This window comes from Megalops cyprinoides, chromosome 13 (genome assembly GCF_013368585.1).
Source record: "Megalops cyprinoides isolate fMegCyp1 chromosome 13, fMegCyp1.pri, whole genome shotgun sequence".
Lineage (NCBI taxonomy): Eukaryota > Metazoa > Chordata > Actinopteri > Elopiformes > Megalopidae > Megalops > Megalops cyprinoides.
The window spans coordinates 13,888,676-13,908,192 of record NC_050595.1 but is presented as its reverse complement, the minus strand read 5'-3'; the positions used below and the strand labels follow the sequence as shown (position 1 = coordinate 13,908,192).

Sequence of the window (19,517 nt, the reverse complement as noted above, 5' to 3'; positions counted from 1 at the left end):
CAGTGTAATAATACAATATTTTCCACCGCATAATACTTACTACCAACAACAACAACAACAACAACAACAATAATAATAATAATAATAATAATAATAATAATAATAATAATAATAATAATAATACGACAAGTTGTGTGCTTTTGGTTATGTGAATCAGACATGTGCATTGTTCCATTCTTGCCACACTGAATTCCAAGCGGAGAGGGAGAGTATTGCATCACCGACCTCTCCTCACAGCATTGGTCGCCATCCATCCCGGATCAACACAGATACCCATACAGATGGTGTAAAATATCACATCTGTCTGGAAGCACCACAACAAAAGAAAGTATTAAGCTCGAGTGGGGCTCCTCGGACCACGACCAACATGTCGGTTACTCAGTGAGCGCGGTAGTCATTTCTGATGCGAGGTTTCAGCGCGACTGTTGAATAAGGGTCTTGCGTCTATCTGGATTTTCCAGCGAGCGAGGAAGATGGCTGCCATGAAGATTTTAACCAGTACTGGACTGTTTTTGGCGTTTAGTGCGTTGGGATTGTTAGCAATGGCAATCTGTACCGATTACTGGTACGAGACGGATGCGAGGAGGCACAGGGAACGATGTAAGAATTATGCCAACAAAAGAAATGATCCTGGATATATTTACATTTCCAATCATAACCTTCCCCTCCGGATGCCTCCAAATGAAGTCTATAGAAAAGGCAAAGGAGTGGGTGACGGAGATCTACCCCGGGCTAAGCGGCACTTCTTGGCCTCTGCTTCAGCAATGGAGTCTCACTGCAGTCGGCAGTTCAACTCCACCATCTCTGGGTTGTGGAGAAAATGTCATCGAGAGGGTTTTGATCTGGAGACTGAAGACCTCATCTATAAAGGTTAGGATTTCTACGCTACCATATCGGTGTTTAACGTCCGTCAAGTAGCAACGATGTGCCATCAACTAAAACAAAAATATCCAAAATTAAAATAGCGCGTGCAAATTACTTCGATCATAAAGTAGACTAGAGATATTAATTGTTTTTCAACCTGTATGTGCATGTATGTCTTTAACAGCGAAAACAATGGGATAGATTTTACCATAACATCAGTCAACTATCTACCACCACAATTGCACAGCCTAGAAATATTTGGTAAGTTAAGTATGGACAGAGTAAACATGTCTACAGCTGTTAAGATCTCTCTGCTTTGCAAGGAGTCACTAAAAAACCGTCTCTCTGCAATATGTGTTTGTGTTTAGATCGTGGGCGAATCCACTGAATAAAATCACTTGTAATACTTTGGTTTTATTGACATAAATGGATTGTTTATTTTGACCGGAGGTGGTAATTGAGTGGCGCTGAAGATGCGACGTACTTTTAACGATAATGGTAAGAAAATCCTTGCGCTATCCGTGGTGCTGATTTTGCGCGCCCATCCCCGCCTGGCTGTCATTACGTGCTGGCGCACACAATGTACAGGCTGAAAGGGAGTCTGTCTCAGGTACCGTTTAGTCAATTCGATTTTTTTCCCCTTGTGATTTTGGCCTGTTTCACATACATATACAATATCTATAGTATAATTCAATTGATGTCTTGACATCTTCAAAGGAAAAAAGAACAATGACTGAATAATTGATAAACATCCGGGTATGGAGAGGTTTCAGCTGCAGAAAAAAAATCACATACGGACTGCAAATGGCACTCTCATGGAATCGTAAAACCCAATCCAGCCACATACTCTACGTACTGCCCGACACACCGGAGATGTTGTCCCATGATGCAGAATGTGGAAAATGCACAATGTGAAAGTCAATTACTTTAAAATGTAAGAAGTTAAAAGCAAACCAATTAATAACAAAAATGACAATGACAACCATAATGATGATGATGATGACGATGATAACTGTAATAATAACAACACTTGTATTACTATATTCATCAAGGAAATTATAATTAACAGCTTTCCATCAACTTGTGTTCCAGTTTAATGTAAAGAACATCTTTTTGGTTCAATATAAAACTGGAGAAAGCCAATAACGATGGTTTATAAAATTAATAATTACAATTACTGTCTCGGTCAATGCATTAATACCAATCATTCATGTCACAATATTCTGGTGCTGGCAAACCCTTTTCATATTGCTCTGTAAAAGACCTGAGCTAAAGTGCCTTCTCAGTGTACTGAACATTCTAATTGCTGTTTGAAACACATTGAATCCAAAGAGATACCCTATCAAAGGGGACTATACAGTAAAACATATCATACTATATAACATTTCTGCATGTTTTGGATCAATGAATATTTATTCAAGTGACCCATCTGGTGTGTGTGTGTGTGTGTGTGTGTGTGTATTGATGTTGTTGTTGTTGTTGTTGTTGTTGGGGGGGGGGTTCAGTAATCTTGATCCGAAACATGTGGTCAAACTGGTCCCCAGCAACCTCTTACCTCTTCAACACAGAGGTCCTAAAATATTTAAACAATCCTGACGAGACTACAAAATCTCCACAGACTGAGAATTTTAAACAACCAAACTTTTGTCATTGTTTTACAGTGTTGCTTTAAGTAAATTTGGTTATTAATAATAAAACAATGTTGTATTAGCTTTATTACATGAAAAAGTAATGATATTACCCTGACTCTTTGCTTACTCTGTTGCTAGCACAAGACACCAGAGGTTTGGAGCAAAGGAGTGAGTTACAGTTTCCCCACTGCCAAAGACTCTTTATGTAAAGTTAGAGCTGTCTATGTGTTAGGTTGTGTGGGCGAGTTGTTTTTCTCAGCACAGCAAACTTCCTCATAAGGTGGGAACAAAGTTGGCAATTACACATTCAGTGCCACGGTTTACTGGGACCAGTGATATTTGGCAGGAGGGGGATAGTTTTTTGTTGCTTGTACAAACTTTGAGTGCAGTTGAGTTTAGAGTGCAAAGGTTGTGTTGTGAGTTTGAGAGAGGATGCTACAAATCAAAAATATTATGGAGTGAGTTGCTTCTGCTTGACACTCAGCACTACAGAGATCAGGCTGGAGCTATTGCCTTGTGACAGACAGACTTCCAGTTCAGTGGGTGTGTCAAGCAAACAGGATAAGATCTGACCCTATGGATAGTTGTTCAGTTGAAGAACTGAATATTTACAATTGGTATGGTAGGTAGTATTTCTGTGGTGGGTAGTTGTATTGTTGGCTCATAATTTGTTACAACTGTTACTGTCCAGCTCTCTGATACAGTGGTGAGTAGTTCAGTGAGTTTCTGTAACAGTACAATGGGCAAAAATGCCTTGAATGTGGGGAAGGACTGCTAACTGGAAAAGTAAATAAAAGTGCATAAATAATTAAAATAAATAGTGTGCAAAAAATATTTTAGAATGGTATTATTGTGTTTGAATCAACAAGATGACTGATTTACTATTTTTTACATTTACATGTAGAGATCAAATATATGCAAATGCAGTTCCAAACAAAGATTTGGGTGGATAATTTTTAGAATTTTTACATTTTTAATCCCTTTTTTAATCCTCAAATCCATCCCATTCTCAAGTATAAAAAACCCACTCACCACGTCCTTTTCAGATTAGCTGTTCACGGCATCCCTCCTCCACCCCATTGCCTCCTAATATCTATTCCCAAGTACGATGTCCACAAAAGGGATGTCAACAACCTTTGCCCCTGGAAAGGTGTGACCCCCTTCCACAGACTCCAAGCCATATGTTGTATGCCTATAACCTCACCATCAGCAATGCCCCGATTGTATTAAAATTACTTAACTGAATAGCATCAACAAAATGGATCAACAAAATGTTATATTTATTGTTTTTCATTTAGATGTAGTCTACACAAATCTTAATCTATTAAATCTTAGTAGGTGGATAGGGAAATTACAAATACGACATACCTGTCCATATTTTATGATTTCATAACATGACTTAACTTTCATAACATTTCTTAGAACATGTCATAGTTACAACATGATTGCATACAGGGCTGAAATTATGATTATAACTGTCTGAATCATTTGTATACAAAAAAATCAATAAAATTTTTGATTTTCAAGCACTTGGTGGATATTCTAAATGGTGGACACCAGACCTTCACTTTAAAGTCTGCTACCACAGGGTGAACTGAAGAAACATTAACTGATTTGGAATAAAAAACATGTCTGTACTAGTGATGTTACGTTTGCAACCGATCCGAGTCTTTTGAACAGCTCTTTGGTACGAACGAAGCCATCCGAGTCGTACTTGAGAGCCATTTCTTTTTATCGTTGCACCCAAATTTCACTGCGTGCCTTAAGTTCAGTCAGTGCAGCATAGTGGTTATGGAGCAGGAATCGAGAAAGTTTTTTTCCCCCCCTCTCTTTCATGGTGGTTACGTTGTAAAGCACAAATACACAATGACATTAGGTCTGGCAATACGAGTATCATTATACGATGCAATCATTTTTCAGATAAACCTAGTAATCCCCGCCCCCTAAAAGAAAGGAAAGGAACGGAGCCATAAGATCCGGCTCCCTTCAAAGAGCTGTTATTCCCATCACTAGTCTGTGCAGCATTTCAACATGTAGGCAGGAGTGAAAAAACCCTGTTCAATATCAGGGAAGCAGAGGATGTCCACAGGGCATATATAGCTAGCTAGCGTTATTCTTATCCTGAATTCATTAGAGTAACCTTCATTAAAGTAACCTTTCAATCAATAAATCATTAATAATGCAAGAAAGCTGACCAGCACTTCTCACAAAACAGAACTGGAGAAACAAACTTACAAAAAAAATCAAATCCTTTTAAAAATGAAAGCAAAGAAACTCAGCCTAGGCCATCAGCACAACAAGCTGCTCACAATGGTCTCCTAGCAGCATTCACACACCTGTATTTAATGTCCCTCTGGGAACAAGAGGGACATTAAATACAGGTGTGTGAGTACTTTTGTGAGCAGCTTGTGGTCCATTAACCAATGGCTGGCTTCACATGCACACAGGTAATTACAATGACAAACAGTTCCACAATTGACAATTGACAGATTAGGATGCACTTGATGAAATGATTTTCTGTTGGTAGGTTTGAATTGGACTGAAGACAAAGGACCTTGAATATTTAACATTTTAATGATTAACAAACTAATAATGCATTCAGTTTCTAGTGAACAGGTGAAGGCTCTCTTTCTCAAATAATATCATCAGTTAACCCAGCTTGAAAATGAATATTGCCATAAAGCTCACTAAATAGACCCCAATTGATTAATTACCACTGGCTAACCTGGCCAGCAGGATTACTATGAAGCTAGCTAGCTAGTTACATGAAGTATGCAATTTGCTTGTAGTTACATTTATTCATTTAGCAGATGCTCCTATTCAGAGTGACTTACAAGAAGTACGTTCAATAAGCTTCAGGAATTTGCTGCACAGACACTGAATATTTAGCGCCATCCTTGAAATGTAGTGCCATTGTGTGAAACATTGACACAATGGAAGAAAGTGCTGTTAGAGGGCATACAACCTCTAAAGTATTACCGACAGCTTCCAGCCAAGTTTGTGTTGACACAACATGTTTACCATTGAGCTATTGCTGCTGCACAATCTTGAAGTGCCACCAAGCTTTTATCTTCTATGTTCAAATCATGATTTGTTTTACAACTGCTAGCTGTTATTACAATGTTAGGAGGGGGTGGGGTGAGTGTGGGGGTGGGGGTGGCTGGGGTCGTGGGGGTTGGTAAGAGTTTAGAGAACCTAAGTGTAGTCTGGATAGATGAGCATGATGCCAACAATGGACAGATTTGTGCTGGGTCCTGAGAGTGAGCTCTTTTAAATCTGCTGTGTTGCAGATCACTTTATCATTTGTGAGTAAGGGTGAGTTCGGGAAACATGGGTTGTCCCTCAATAAACAGAGGTGCTAACGGGAGAAAAAAAGTCCAGAAGTAGATTTGTCCTAGTCCTTAGGCTTTACACATGGAGCCCATCTTCCATCTGCACCGTTGCAAAACATTGCCCCAGGTTTGACAACTGAAATCTCCCCTGGGCTGCATTTAAGATTGTAAACAGTTCTGTGTAGTTTTATAAACAGTAGTGAGTTGAACTTCCTGTTGCAGAATGCTTTTAGTTTTGTGGATGGAGTAACGCATTGCCAGTTCAATTTGACATTTTGTTCGATAAGTGTTGCAGATGCAAAACCCCTGCTTGTTGTTGCTCAAAGTAGCTCTCAAATGGCCAACACATTGGGACAAACACCTCCAACATTTTGCCACACACATGAAAATGAAGAGAACTGGGTTCAATTTTGCGAAAGCTGTTGCACAGAATGTCAGTTTTGAGTGATGCGGCTGTTTACTTCAAAACATTTGTGATATAACAGAAGAGAGTTCAATACAAATCTTAAACACAGCCCAAGTATTTTGACCAGTGGTAACACCTGAGGCCATTTACCAAAATCATGCCTCTTATAAAACTAGTCTATTGTAAATATTTGTTTTTTATGTAAGATACAGCACAACACTCTTTTCACCCAACTTCCAGAAGAACTATGGATGCTGCCATATATTTGTAGTGCCCTTGTGGATAGGTTTGTGTGTCTCTTGTCATTTTATTCTTGATCCACTGCCCTCTGGTAATCAGAATTTTGAGTCGCTGAGGAGAAATGTCTCCAGCTTTGTTCTAAATTTTGAAGAAGTCAATTTAATGAAACAATACATTTATAAACTATAACCCCAAATTGAAAATGCAGGTTTATATTGCAATAAAATGTTTTTACAAATGGAAAAAAAGGCTTTGTTAACTTTGTTCTGAATAAATTAAATACTTGTTCTATGTATGATTAAATTGTTGCACATTGAAAATGTATACTACTATGTATACTTACCATAATATATCAACTGTATAATATAATTTGATAACATGTAATAATGTAGAAGGTATTCAATATGCAAAGATATGACACCTTTTTTAATTACTACTATTATTGTGAATGGCTTAATGACATTTTGAAAGGTAAAGTAAGCCAAAGTTCCTAGTGCATGTTAGAAGTTGTAATTCCTCATCATAGAATTGTGTCTTCTCCTTTATTTAATTGAAAGTCCAAAGAAGGATGAAGTATACATTAGATACATTGTTTGTATCTAAGGATTAATGATTCACAGTTCATAGCAATACCTAACTGCTTTCCTTTGTTTCAATGGATATTTGAACAGGGAACACTGGTCAAAGTAGGCCATTTGTGAAAGTCAAGCAAATTGGAAAGAATGTAATAGAAAAAAGTACACAGTACACTTCAAGAAAACATCACAATTGCGCAACAAAGAAAATACTGTAATTGTAATTGAGTGAATAGTTCCCTCAATAGCTCATTGGCCATACTACACTTGTTGCCTCTTATAAGAGTCTTAGGTCTGGAATTGTGGTCAAAATCAAATGAAACAGACATGATAATATTGAGGTGCATCAGTTCAGTCACACTTCCTTATAAAAGTGCAATATCTTTTCAATATCAATCTCATTCAAGTATTGCTTTTATGAGCCTGTTGATTCTCTTGATTTCGCTTCTCTTGATTTAATTTCTCTACAGTATAACTGATATAAGGAAAATACCCATAGCAAAAGACTACCCATTAATTGTTTTTATTTGTTTCAGATAATTACTTTGAAAAACATTACTCCTAACTTCACCTGAAGTGTCGTGATTATTAGCAGGGTCTGACCTAGGGCGTGGGTGACCAGTCCGTTTCCTAATGTGAAGGTCTTGCCATGTGTCACTGTAATACACCTGCTTCAGTGTGAATATTTTACAACGAATTGACTGAACTGACTACTAGTGTGTCATAATTATGCCTATCACATCATATAGCATATATCTGTTACTGTTCTTAGTAGCTGTTCTTGTTAAGAATTATAATTCCACTTCATTACAGTGAACCATGCTGTGAAAAGCAGCGGTAGGTTACTGATAGTGATAGAGAAAAACATGAGACTGCCGCTTAGTTGTACCCAAACAGACTGTACTGTAGTTAAGCTATCGATGTGCATAGGGAGACCTACTGTAGTCTAACTCCATGAGGCCTTTTTATGGCCTGCCTTTTTGTAATCATAAATTGAGTGAATTCATGAATTGAGTCAGGATGAAAAACAAAAAAAAAAATACAGAAACACACTATTTTTCTTGCTTTTCAATGTACTGTACACAGCCACATCAGAGCCACTCAGGTGTATTGACGCAAAAATAGGGAGGTATTAACCTTGGCACTGAGTGAGTATTAGATTTTTTCCAGTTTGTCCCGTGTGCAAAAACAATACAGATTAGAGTTGCACAGATGTGCACATTACAGTGAACAATAGCAATCCCAATATTTGAGGATACACGGGAACCCTGATGTGCAATGATTCTTTTCCCTCTATTGTTATAATTAAAATAAATTTCCCTCAGTTTCTAAACACTGATTATGTGGTTATTCTCTATTATTAAAGTGGTTATTCTCACTTCAGGATTTTCTTTTAAAAAACTGGAATAGTGATACTGAAAATGCTTAATTTATGAAAAAAAAATAAAAGGCCAAAAGGAAAAGTTGTATATACAAAATATATGTATATGTAAGTTGTTATTATTAGGGTGATATTATATTATTATAATATCACCCTTCATAATTAATGTTTATATGATACTAGACAAAGATTTGTAAGTGTTACATGACCATACATCATATTTCTATACTCACATTGGCTAACAATGACCTAATAGAGCTATACTACATTATATGCTACACACCTGGATCCACCAATACAACAAAGTCTGTGGCTTAGTTGTGTGCAATATATTGCATATCATGTCATTAATTAATGTTTTTAATTGTATATTGTCTTTGAAACAAACATTTTAAATATAAAGCCTCAGAATTAATATAAGGATGTGGAGGTGCAGGTCAAAATTTTGGAATCCTGGAAACTTTGGAAACTTGTGCATTGTAGTCGATACTGGAAGACTCTGAAAGATGTTCTGACAATATGTGCAGCGTACCCCACCACCTGGGAGCCAATTAGGAAAAAGGTTTGGGATGTGCAGCCATGGAGAACAAGAACAGCCAGATGACCAGAGGATTATGATTGTAGAGTGCAGAGCTGTAAGGTCTGATCATGGACTGAAAAGGGGGAATCATGCCCTTGACTGCCTGGAAAGCTAGCATTAAGGGCATGAACTTGATGCCAACAGCAGTTGAAAGCCAGTGAAGGGAGACAAGGACAGGTGTATTTTGTGAGTCTGGGGAAAATGCCCTGAGAAATAGGGAGACAGACCAGTGCCTGATGTTCCCATTCCAACCATGAGGAACATCGATCCCCATTTTGTCTCATATGCTCCTGCATATTGAGATCTGAAACTGTTATCATGACTATGTATTCACTATCGTTCATATTCCCACATGTGGAAATATTCATTGCAAGAGGCCACTGGTCATATGTGATGTGAATCTCTCTCTCTCCTGGTACAGAATACAGTGAGAGCTGAGAGAGTTTGGGGCTCACATCCCTCCACCATGTTACAGAAGCTCTTAACAAAGACATGGATCATGTGTTTGCTGATTTCTCAGCTTTATCCGTGGATAACGAGAAAATATTCAGCTGCAACATCAGTGAAATCAATGTGCAGAAGACTGTTGGCTTGAAGAGTAGTACTCAAACATTTGCCTGGGAAACCATCTGAGATGGATATTGATTTCTGGAAAGTACGTCACATCCGTGACCAGATTTCCTCCATCTGGCTCTCCTTCTTTCAGCTGCTGCAATTAGGACACACTTCAGTGCAGACACACAGCTGAAAGAGCACAATGGTGTTAAATCAGGTTCCTATATGCACTTTTAATAGGTGTCAATTAAATCACAATTGAAACGGTTGTGATTATGAACACAGGAGTTCCGGGAGAAAAAAAGCATTTTCGATATATTTTAAATGTGAGGGTATGCAAGGTAAGGTTGTACAAGGTTATTTCACCACAGTACTTGCATTGGATGTAAATATTTCCCTGAACACGAGCACACCACAAAACCATTGCATTGTATTCTTTCCTTTTCCAGAAAATTAGAATCAAATATTCATTAAAGCGCCAAACAAATGATACATCTTAACAATGCTTTCCTGTCACATCAGACATCATTCAGCATTATTGTCTCTCATTTAAATACACCATTCCTTTGAAAATGTTGCTATTTCATGTTATTGCATTCTGGCTGTACTTTCAGAGAGCTTGAACCCCTGGGTTTTTTCACACTAGGTTGGGTTCTGACTTCTGTCAAATTACATGTAATATCTGATACCATCAGCCATATTTGTCTTATTTGTCCCCTTAGTTTGCACAAAAATTATTTCTGTTAAAAAGGCTTGGATTGTAGTTTCCATGAGTTGATAGTTTATTCTCGCCTTGAAAACTTTTATTTTTATTTTTATTTTTTAATGCACTGGCAATATTTTGATATCAGAAGATTCCTTTGTTGCCTGATGATTGTTAAGTAAAACATAGTTTAAGTTACAGCAAAGAAAAAGAGAAAAAGAAAGAGATGTGTGACTGCCCCAGATCCCTGGCCTTTCAGCTTAAGTTAAGTGCACTTGGCCTCCTTTTTCCACGCAAACCCTTCCCAACTCAGTTCAATGGTCTATGTTGTATGAAATCAAGAAGATAAGCAGGCTCCTTTGTGTAAACATTGTATAAATATATTAAAGCCAGACACCCAGAGTTTCGTTCATCCCATGTGATTTTTTCACAATTTTAGCTGCTGCTTTATCTCTTGGCAAACAAAACAAAATTTCATTTATAAATAAGTTAATTATCTTTCAATGCAGGCAGTGTTTTTGCAAAGATGTTCATTATTAAGGAATTGAATGCGAAGGTTAATAGCCACAGGGTGATACAGTGCACCTCCACCCTCCCCTCCGCTTGTCTGCACAGATACAAAAATGCTGAACGGGTCCCTTTTTCCCTTGGCACCAAAGAATGTTTGCCAACAGAGTAAATACAAGCCCAGGAAAAAAAACATATTCTAAGATGCAAATGCTGGCAGAGGGTGTTTTGCCTTCTCACATTGCTTTAATGAAGAATTCAGAGCAAAGATTGGTTCTCTAATTTTACAGTGTTATATTAGCTTACATTAGATCATGTTTATATAAGGCAAGTTGAGGACCGTAATGTTTACATCTTGATTTGGGCCAAAATCAAATAAATAAATACATCTTCAAATGAATAAATGGCTTTTGAAATCATCTTTAAATAATAAAAAAAATTGCTCAAATCTGGAGAGATTCATTTGAGAGGATATAAGGCATGTCTTTAATATATCCTCAAATATGTGCATTTTACTTATTTAGTTTTGTATTGCTACATGTTTGATTTTATTTCATTGTGAATGTATTCTGCTTTAAAGTGCAATTACAGTATTTAAAGGTTCCATTCTGTTTCCATCAAGCACCCTCCTCCTCTTTCTCATGTACAGGTCATACGCCTGCTCTTTCACATATGCCAACTGTGCATGTGTCTACACTCGGCCACAGAATGATAGCTGATGCTTACAATGATTGTGCTGATCATGGCAACTTTTTATTACATTGTTTTTGTGGTTAACGCATGAATGAATGAATTAATCACTCTTTAATATATTGTAGCTCCTCATGCTGGTGTGTGGTATGTTCTTTCTGTTCAAGGGAAAAACTGTTTGAAAATATAAAAAAATTAATGTGCTTCTGGAGAGGAATTTCCAGCATTTTAAGCTATTACTTTAAGACTATTTAAGGCTAATTGCTTGTGCCTAAATCCACATTGCAGAAAAAAAAAATTCAATACGGATAAAAGGCACAGTGAATGGAAATGAACTTATTTTCCACATGGTGTTTTTTTTTTTTTCTCAGTCTCAATAGTTCATCCTCTTTGTATATGCAGGGTTGATTCAGCGCTGCACCCCAGTGAAGTACCACTACTCCTCATCCACCCTCCCCCGAAATCTGCCTGTCAACATAACCAAGACCATCCGGCAGGATGAGTGGCACGCGCTCCGTAAGTAGTTATTTCCACAACATCCCGCCATGTGCTCGGGCGTGTTCCAAGCGTATCCACTGGGGAGCCGACTGGGCCCATTCCAATCTCGCAGCAGCCGCCGCAGGCAGCGTGACATGAAGTGCTGCAGTACAAAAAAGCATTAGTGAACTTTTAAATTCATTAATGCAACAACGACGACGGCAGCAAAACAATGGTAAAATAATAATGAAACAGTGTCACAAAACGAGGAACTAAATGTTGGAGAATCGATCATGACTGATTACTGTTTCATTATGCTTTCCAACAAAAGGGATCCTCTAGACTATATACAGAACCTATATACCCCAATAAAATATACATAGAACTGGGACCGTACATGAACTGTAATATTTCTATATATTACATTCTCAATTTCAGTGAAATAAGTTAAACTGCTGGACTCAGAAATAGCGCATCCACTTATGAAAAAGCTGTTACTACAGGGCAGAGTGAGAAGGCCTCCAGTATACACATTTGTCATGGCTGTCATCATATGGGAGTTTTCTGTGGAAACAAGAACAACTATGACATTATCCCATGAGGGGAGACAACAAGGATATTTACAATGGAGATGACCTTAGACTACAGAGATGATTTATGTGTGATTTATTGTCTTTCCATCCCACAAAAAATGTCCCAGCACAGCTGAGATGTAAATGTAACATGTAATCTTCAGGCCAAAGCCATTAATGTGCTGATCTACTATAAACAAAACAAGCCCTTATTATTGTGTTCTTAGACACTAATGTTTGCCAGCACATACATGCAGAGACTTGGTCCATTTTTGCTTTGTAATTGCATTTGCTTTTCTAGGGAAACACAATCTTATGCAATATGGTCCACATAGAAACATTGTTTTTACAAGGTTTTTGTGAAAAGGTTGTGTGTATGTGCCACCTGCTGGTACTCAATGAGTTTTGTGAATAAACTGAGATTATGTACATGTAATTGTAAATACATGGACATAATGCAACCACAACCTGTAATATACAAGTTCAAACAGTGACTTACAGGTAGCGTTTTGATTGTTTTTTTCCCCTTTATGCAACCTTGTTTTTGGAATATTGTGTGCATGCATGATGCATATGCAAATCATGCTTAGTGTGAAGAAAAATGTGCTTTTGAATCTGCTGGTGTAGGATCCAGATGTTTCTTAAGAGTCTTAAGAGGGTCAATGTGCTTCAGGTCTTTTTTTATCTGATTCACTTTGGTTATTGTCACCATACTTGTTTTTTATGACTTTTTGCATCTCTCTGTTTTTTCCTTGCCCTACAGATCTGAGGAGAATGACTGCAGGCTTTATAGGCATGGCAGTCTCCATCATCCTCTTCGGATGGGTCATCGGGGTCCTGGGCTGCTGCAAGCAGCATGACCTAATGCAGTATGTAGCAGGGCTACTCTTCCTCATGGGAGGTGAGAGGCTGTTCTTTGAGCAAGTGTTTTGTGTTTGCTTTGGTGGGTGGGTGTGAGGCAGGAAGGCTATGGGTGATGCGTGTGCGCTCTCCAGCCGAATTTGTCTTTGCTTGTTACAAATGATTTTCTGTTTGTGTTTTCCCACTAATTTATCAAAGTGAGGCTGCAGAGTAGGGCTTCATTAGAGATGTAAAGCTTGTTTCACATCAGTGATGGGCCAACAAAGGTCCATTGCTGTTCATTGACACCATCGTAACATTAAATATGCTAAATATAAATGCCACTGTCAGTAAGCATAGCTACGCAATACCATTATCTGACATCATGCCATGCCAAACAAAAAAGACAACCGTTCAGCCTAACACAGTTGGCAAACTGAAGCTTCTAGGGCATCCTGTTGTATTCTTGAGAATGCTGGACTTGGATTTGTGACTTCAGCAAGATCTTTGAAGGAAAGGACATACTGTAGTTTGATCTTGCATTCTTTTATTATGTACGATGTTGGAAGCATCCAGTAAAATTAATTATTTCCACAATTTCGTGTCAAGTCATGTCATAAGTAACAACCTGGGAAGTTTGTAATGGAGTATGTCAACTATAAATCATGTAAAATTCTGACGGTTCCCTTTTCAGACCAAATGGATTTTTTTTCCCAAGGCTTAAATTCTCCTGGTTTGTAACAAACTAACTTTCCACTCCTTGCACAGTTTTGCTGTGTTATGCCGTCAGCCGAATCGTCTCTCTCATATTGAGCTTAAACTCAGATACTATTTGAATACTTAATGTAGCTTCTTTTAGACATATTTTATTCTATTCCATTCCATTTTTTTGCTCCAGCAGCAGATCTTAGGGACATATAGTGCCAAAATTCATGCTGTCTCAACACCCAGTTTGTCCCGAGCTGTTCCTCTAGCTTAAAACCTGCTGTAGGCATTTGGAGATTAGGACTCCTGGCCTAAATGCAATTTATGAAAGTATTTTTCAGCTGGTTTGACTGAAAGAAAACATATACACTGCAGAACACTGGATAACATGGGAACAAAGATACATTGTCATACTACAATTTAGTAAATCCAGCTGAGAGACTCAGTTTACTGCTTTCTGGCCGGAGCCTTTACACAGCTTGCAGAATGTGCTGCTGATTTCAGTTGAGAGTAAACTGATCCATATTTCATTAAAGAGATACATTTGTGAGAATTGGGGTTTAAGTCAGAGGTTGCAGGTTCAAACACTGCGCTGATGTGCCCTGGAGCAAGGTGCATTACCTTAATTGCTTTTGTACAGCACATGTCCAACTGTATTTAACATGATAACATTCCCCAAATAAGGGCATCCACTAAGCAAATAACTTATGTAATCCATGTAATCAGACCAAATGGATAAAATATTAATGGTTGAAGGCATATCAGGTAATGGGATTTGTAGTTTTCCTGTAAGGAATCCAGGGACAAGAGGTTACAGAATAGTAGGAATAGTAGGAGGCTACAGAATAGTAGGAAGCACCCCCAACCCCCCTCCCCAAAAAAAAAACCTCTCGTATTTTGAAACCTAAATGTTGGCAGATATGGGTAGGGGGGGCCCCCCGATTGCCACCGGGTATTTCGTACACTGGTAGGAAGTATTTGATGAATTTACTGTTAATTATACTGATTAAGAGGTTTATTCATTTTATGAAAAATTAAAACAAAAGCAATACCTAAGTGACATTTAACATAATAAAATGAGGTTTACTTTTACATTTCTTACACAACCTTTTCCATTTTGGCAAAAAAGAAAAATGTACATGAACTTTTCTTTTAAAAGACTACTGTTTAAAATCTGTAGCTGATCCTGAATGTAGCACGTTAACATTTTGCACTGTAGTTAGAGTGAGTAAGCCTATAATTAGCATTCGCCCCCGACCGTCTAAAAATTGAGTTTCACACTCTTAGAATAAGGTGTTCTTATGGGTTCCTCTGCAGAGCAGCAGACTCAGTCCTTGCTTTCCAATTGAAGCGTTTCCGGCAGTATTTTTATCCCCCCGCCTCCGTGTGCTGCAATCATGCTTCTGCACAGCATGCTGGTCACGTTTCTTATGCCGGGCTGAGAGGGACGGTTTTGATGTTAATGCAACAAAGGGAGCAGAGAGCTCCGCGTTTTTTTTGCAGCTCCGACTTAACATAGCCGACCCGGTCCTTCGCCGCCTGGCCATTCTACCTGTGTGGCCCACAGACACACCTGTCACTTCTAGTGAAAGGGAGAACCGTGATGTGGTATGAGAGGACGGTTCACCACGCTGGGTCTTTATTAGAGCTGACAGATATATGACAGATTTCAAAAGCTGCGTCTTCCCCTCTGCGTCCTCTGCGTCTCATTTCTTTGGGAATCCAGCACCTTGCTCCTCTCCCGTTGTAGACAAAACATGCGCACGCTCTTTGTTTGCCTCAATCAGAAGTGCTGTGGTCAGGGATTCTTCAGCAATGTAACTGTGCCGTAGATGCGGCTGACTCCAGGTGGGTCCCCAGATGGTGCAGTGGGCAAAAGGACCATATCATTCTGCTGCACCTCCCTATTTGAGCCCCTGATGCCTTTGCTGAACACAGTCAATGAAATTTCAGTGCTGGCAGCACATGCAGTTTTCACTTGCTTTTTAAGAACTGTTTATATTTCAGTTACATTTAGCTGATGTTCTTATCCAGAGCTATTTACAAAGCGGAAGTACATGAGGTCACATAACGAGGTTATATGAACAACGGGATATGCAGAATATGTTGGATCACATCCGAACAAGTGTCGGTCCATCACACCTTACTGTAGTAGCCTGTGCCATGCTGAACACAGACTGAACAAGTGCTACAGTAATCAAGCATTTCAACAACTAGAGTCAAAGTATAAAATACCCTAATGTAATATACAAGAAAAGGCAAACTGTAAGTGCTATAACTAGGGCAGGGATGGGAGACTTTTTTATTGTTGTTATTATTTATTAAAACATTTACTGAATGAGTTTGCTTACTTGCACAAACACCAACAGCAACACTAAAGCATCATTATAATGCTTATTGGTAATGGAAAAAAATAAACTGCATGGGCTAACTGGCATACATGTAAAAATCTGTTGTATTAGGAGTTATACATCTGGTTGGAAATTGTGGCTGAAACTTGCAAAAACATCTAATTTCAGAGTATTTGGGTAAAAAAAAATGTACATTTGCTGTTTGATGTCGTGAATTGGAAGTGAATTTGGAAGAGCTTACGTTAATGTGTTCTGATGTGTGTCACTTTGGATGGATTGCAAAACTGTCCCTATTTGGAAATATATATCATCAAGAGTTTATAATGTAAGTTGTTTAAAATGAGATATTTCTAATAAAGCAGGGACACATTGCATTAATATACATTTGGTGCAAATGAGATCAGGGGTTTTAAAATTCTGTTTCTGGAGTCCCACAATCCTACTGATTATCTTGGACTCCATTGTGAGTAAAATATGCATCACTTTGAATGCAGTATGCCCTGCACTATTATAGGCTAATAACTGATACAGTTTCACAATTATGGCTTCAGATGGAACAAAAACAAGAGGCATCTCCGGCACTCCAGGAAAAGGATTGCCTACGCCTTTTACGCACCATCTGTTGAGAGCTTGACTGCTTCTGTTGGTGTGTTTCTATGGTGCCATCTAGTGGTTGGGTCCCCACTCTGTTCCAGGAGAGCCTAGATGAATGTGATCATGAAATAATCATTCATTTAGCTAGATGAGGAAAAAGCCATGAGACATAATATCAGGCTGACCACCCTATTTGATGTCTGCCAGTTATATTAATATTGCATACAGTAAACCAAGAAATCACTGAGGTGCCAAAAAAAAGAAAAACTCTTCTTAGGCAGGTATATTATGAGGTGATAACACAGCTGAAATGAAAGCAGAGGTACATGTACCCCTAACTTAAATTGTTTTATTGTTACTCAGTATGATACTGCAGTACTACAAATGTTCCACAGGGTATTGTAAAAGTAAATATACAGTAACTGTAGGTGCATGTTTTACACTTAAAAAATGACTTCACTCACTCAGTTCCTTCCCTTCTTGTTTCTCCAATAGGAACATGCTGCATTATTTCCTTGTGTACCTGTGTGGCCGGGATAAATTTTGAACTGTCCCGTTATCCACGCTACATGTATGGATTGCCAGAGGATATCAGCCACGGGTATGGTTGGTCCATGTTCTGTGCCTGGGGTGGGCTGGGTCTCACCCTGCTAGCTGGATTCCTGTGTACATTAGCACCTTCTCTTAGCAGTCCTCGCACAATGGTGCATAAGCCAAGGCAAGAAAATGGCACCGTGTGACAAGTGACAGAACGCACAGGCAGTCAGTGGCTCCCACTCTCCTTTGACCCATTTCTGTTTCCCTTCCTTCAAGACATTTGTAGTAAAGTGACCTGGACAGTTATTGGGGGAGGAATGCTATTACTGAACCCCCTAACCACTTACAGACGGATCAGCAGTACCCAGAGTTCATTGGGGTCTCTTGCTCAGCACAAACCGGACAAGACCTTTGCTCACTTCCAACCAAGTAGCAGTGGCTGTTTTTTTTTTTTTTTGAAGAGGATTTGTGTTGAAATGGTGCTCTCTCTCTCTCCATCTTTCCTTTTTCTCTCGAGGAACTGATATGCCTTTCAGTATTAAAAAAAAAACTAAACAAAACAACAACAACAACAAAAATATATTGTGGCAGCGAATCCTGTCCGATTGTTCTTTTTGTCGGGTGACCTGTTCCGTGTTTATTAATGCTCGCAAGATACATGAAAAACAAAATGAATTATGCTGGCATAAACTGCATATTGTTAAAAAAATATCTTAAAGGACATCTTATTATATTGCTTGGAATGAAACAGGGGATGGGATTCAGCAGTTGTAACTGCCCCTAACAACCCTGCATTGGTATTGGGAAAGTGAAATATTAAAAGCACAAAATGGAAACGGGAAGACTGGAACTGACAAATAGAAAGACAGAAATGTGTTTTCAGCTTTTTAGAGTAACATTTCAGTGCTTCTAAGATAAAGTATGTGTAAATGCATTTCTATGTAGAAGCGGGTCTCCGTTTATAGTTCTTGTATAAAGAATGTTTTTTCCATTTGTTATGAGGTAATCTTAAGTGTAAGACAGTCTTGGGTATTTAGTGGCTTTGCTGGGGGGAATAAGTGTGCCCTTGGGGTTGAATAAAACCTTTCTCAAGTCATTTTTTACATGAATTGAGCATGACTATTGAGCTCCACCTGTGACTGACAGAAAAAGTGAAAAAAAAAAAAGAAAAATAGTCCTTGCTGCTTCTGGCGATGTTTACAAGATTTCAAGGAACCTGTAACTTTTCTCTTTCCTCCTCTTCCACTCAGTTTCTTGTAGAGGAGATTCAGGTAAGGTCATTCATTTCTGATACTAAACATGCCAAATGCCACTCCAGCAATCAAGCCACCTATCCCCAGAGCTCTGCATTTTCACAATCAGCATGAACCAGCAGACAGTCAAAGTTGCAGTGCCAGAGAGTTGCTGGCAGACGAGCAAGAAACTTGGACAGCTACTCCCAAACAGTCAATAATTACTTGGTTGTATAGTTAAAAAAACAAAAAAAACATCATCTTCCAACTTAGCTGCAAAAATGCTTTACATATCCACAGGTTCACCTTCAGAAGAAGAATTAACTCCTCTTGTGCTGACATTGAACGGTTTAGTGGGAACAGCGAAGTTTTTTCAGTTCTATGATTTTTATTTTTTACATTCATGCAATATGTTTAGTCTAATGGCTGTGGGTTCATGTCATCATCCAATTGGGAGTATGTCCAATGTATGATTCACTTTAAAATTATGAAATGATAGTGTGTAGCTTTTGTTAGCATGATGACAAAAATAGACTCATTAAACTCATGTCCACAGTGCTGCCAGGTGGTAAGAGCAATCCACTACTGTAAGAACTGGCATTTGTGATCATTTATACTCAATATATTTTGTCTACATGAAGTAAACTTCCATCTACAGTAGATGCTGGTTGAACAAATGGCACTGTGCAATGCATTATATGCAGGTAAGTGCATTGTTGGATAATGCACATGAACTGGTGTGGTC

General features: G+C 38.5%; 1 protein-coding gene across 1 annotated transcript; it reads left to right on the top strand.

The window, feature by feature from the left end:
• The first annotated feature begins 220 nt into the window (after positions 1-220).
• On the top strand, positions 221-18,938 carry si:ch211-150g13.3 (transmembrane protein 178B). The gene is made up of 4 exons (XM_036543832.1): positions 221-870; positions 11,867-11,980; positions 13,277-13,414; positions 17,499-18,938. The coding sequence occupies exons 1-4, from the start codon at positions 474-476 to the stop codon at positions 17,741-17,743; spliced, it is 894 nt and encodes a 297-aa protein (XP_036399725.1). The 5' UTR covers positions 221-473; the 3' UTR covers positions 17,744-18,938.
• Positions 18,939-19,517: the final 579 nt, after the last annotated feature.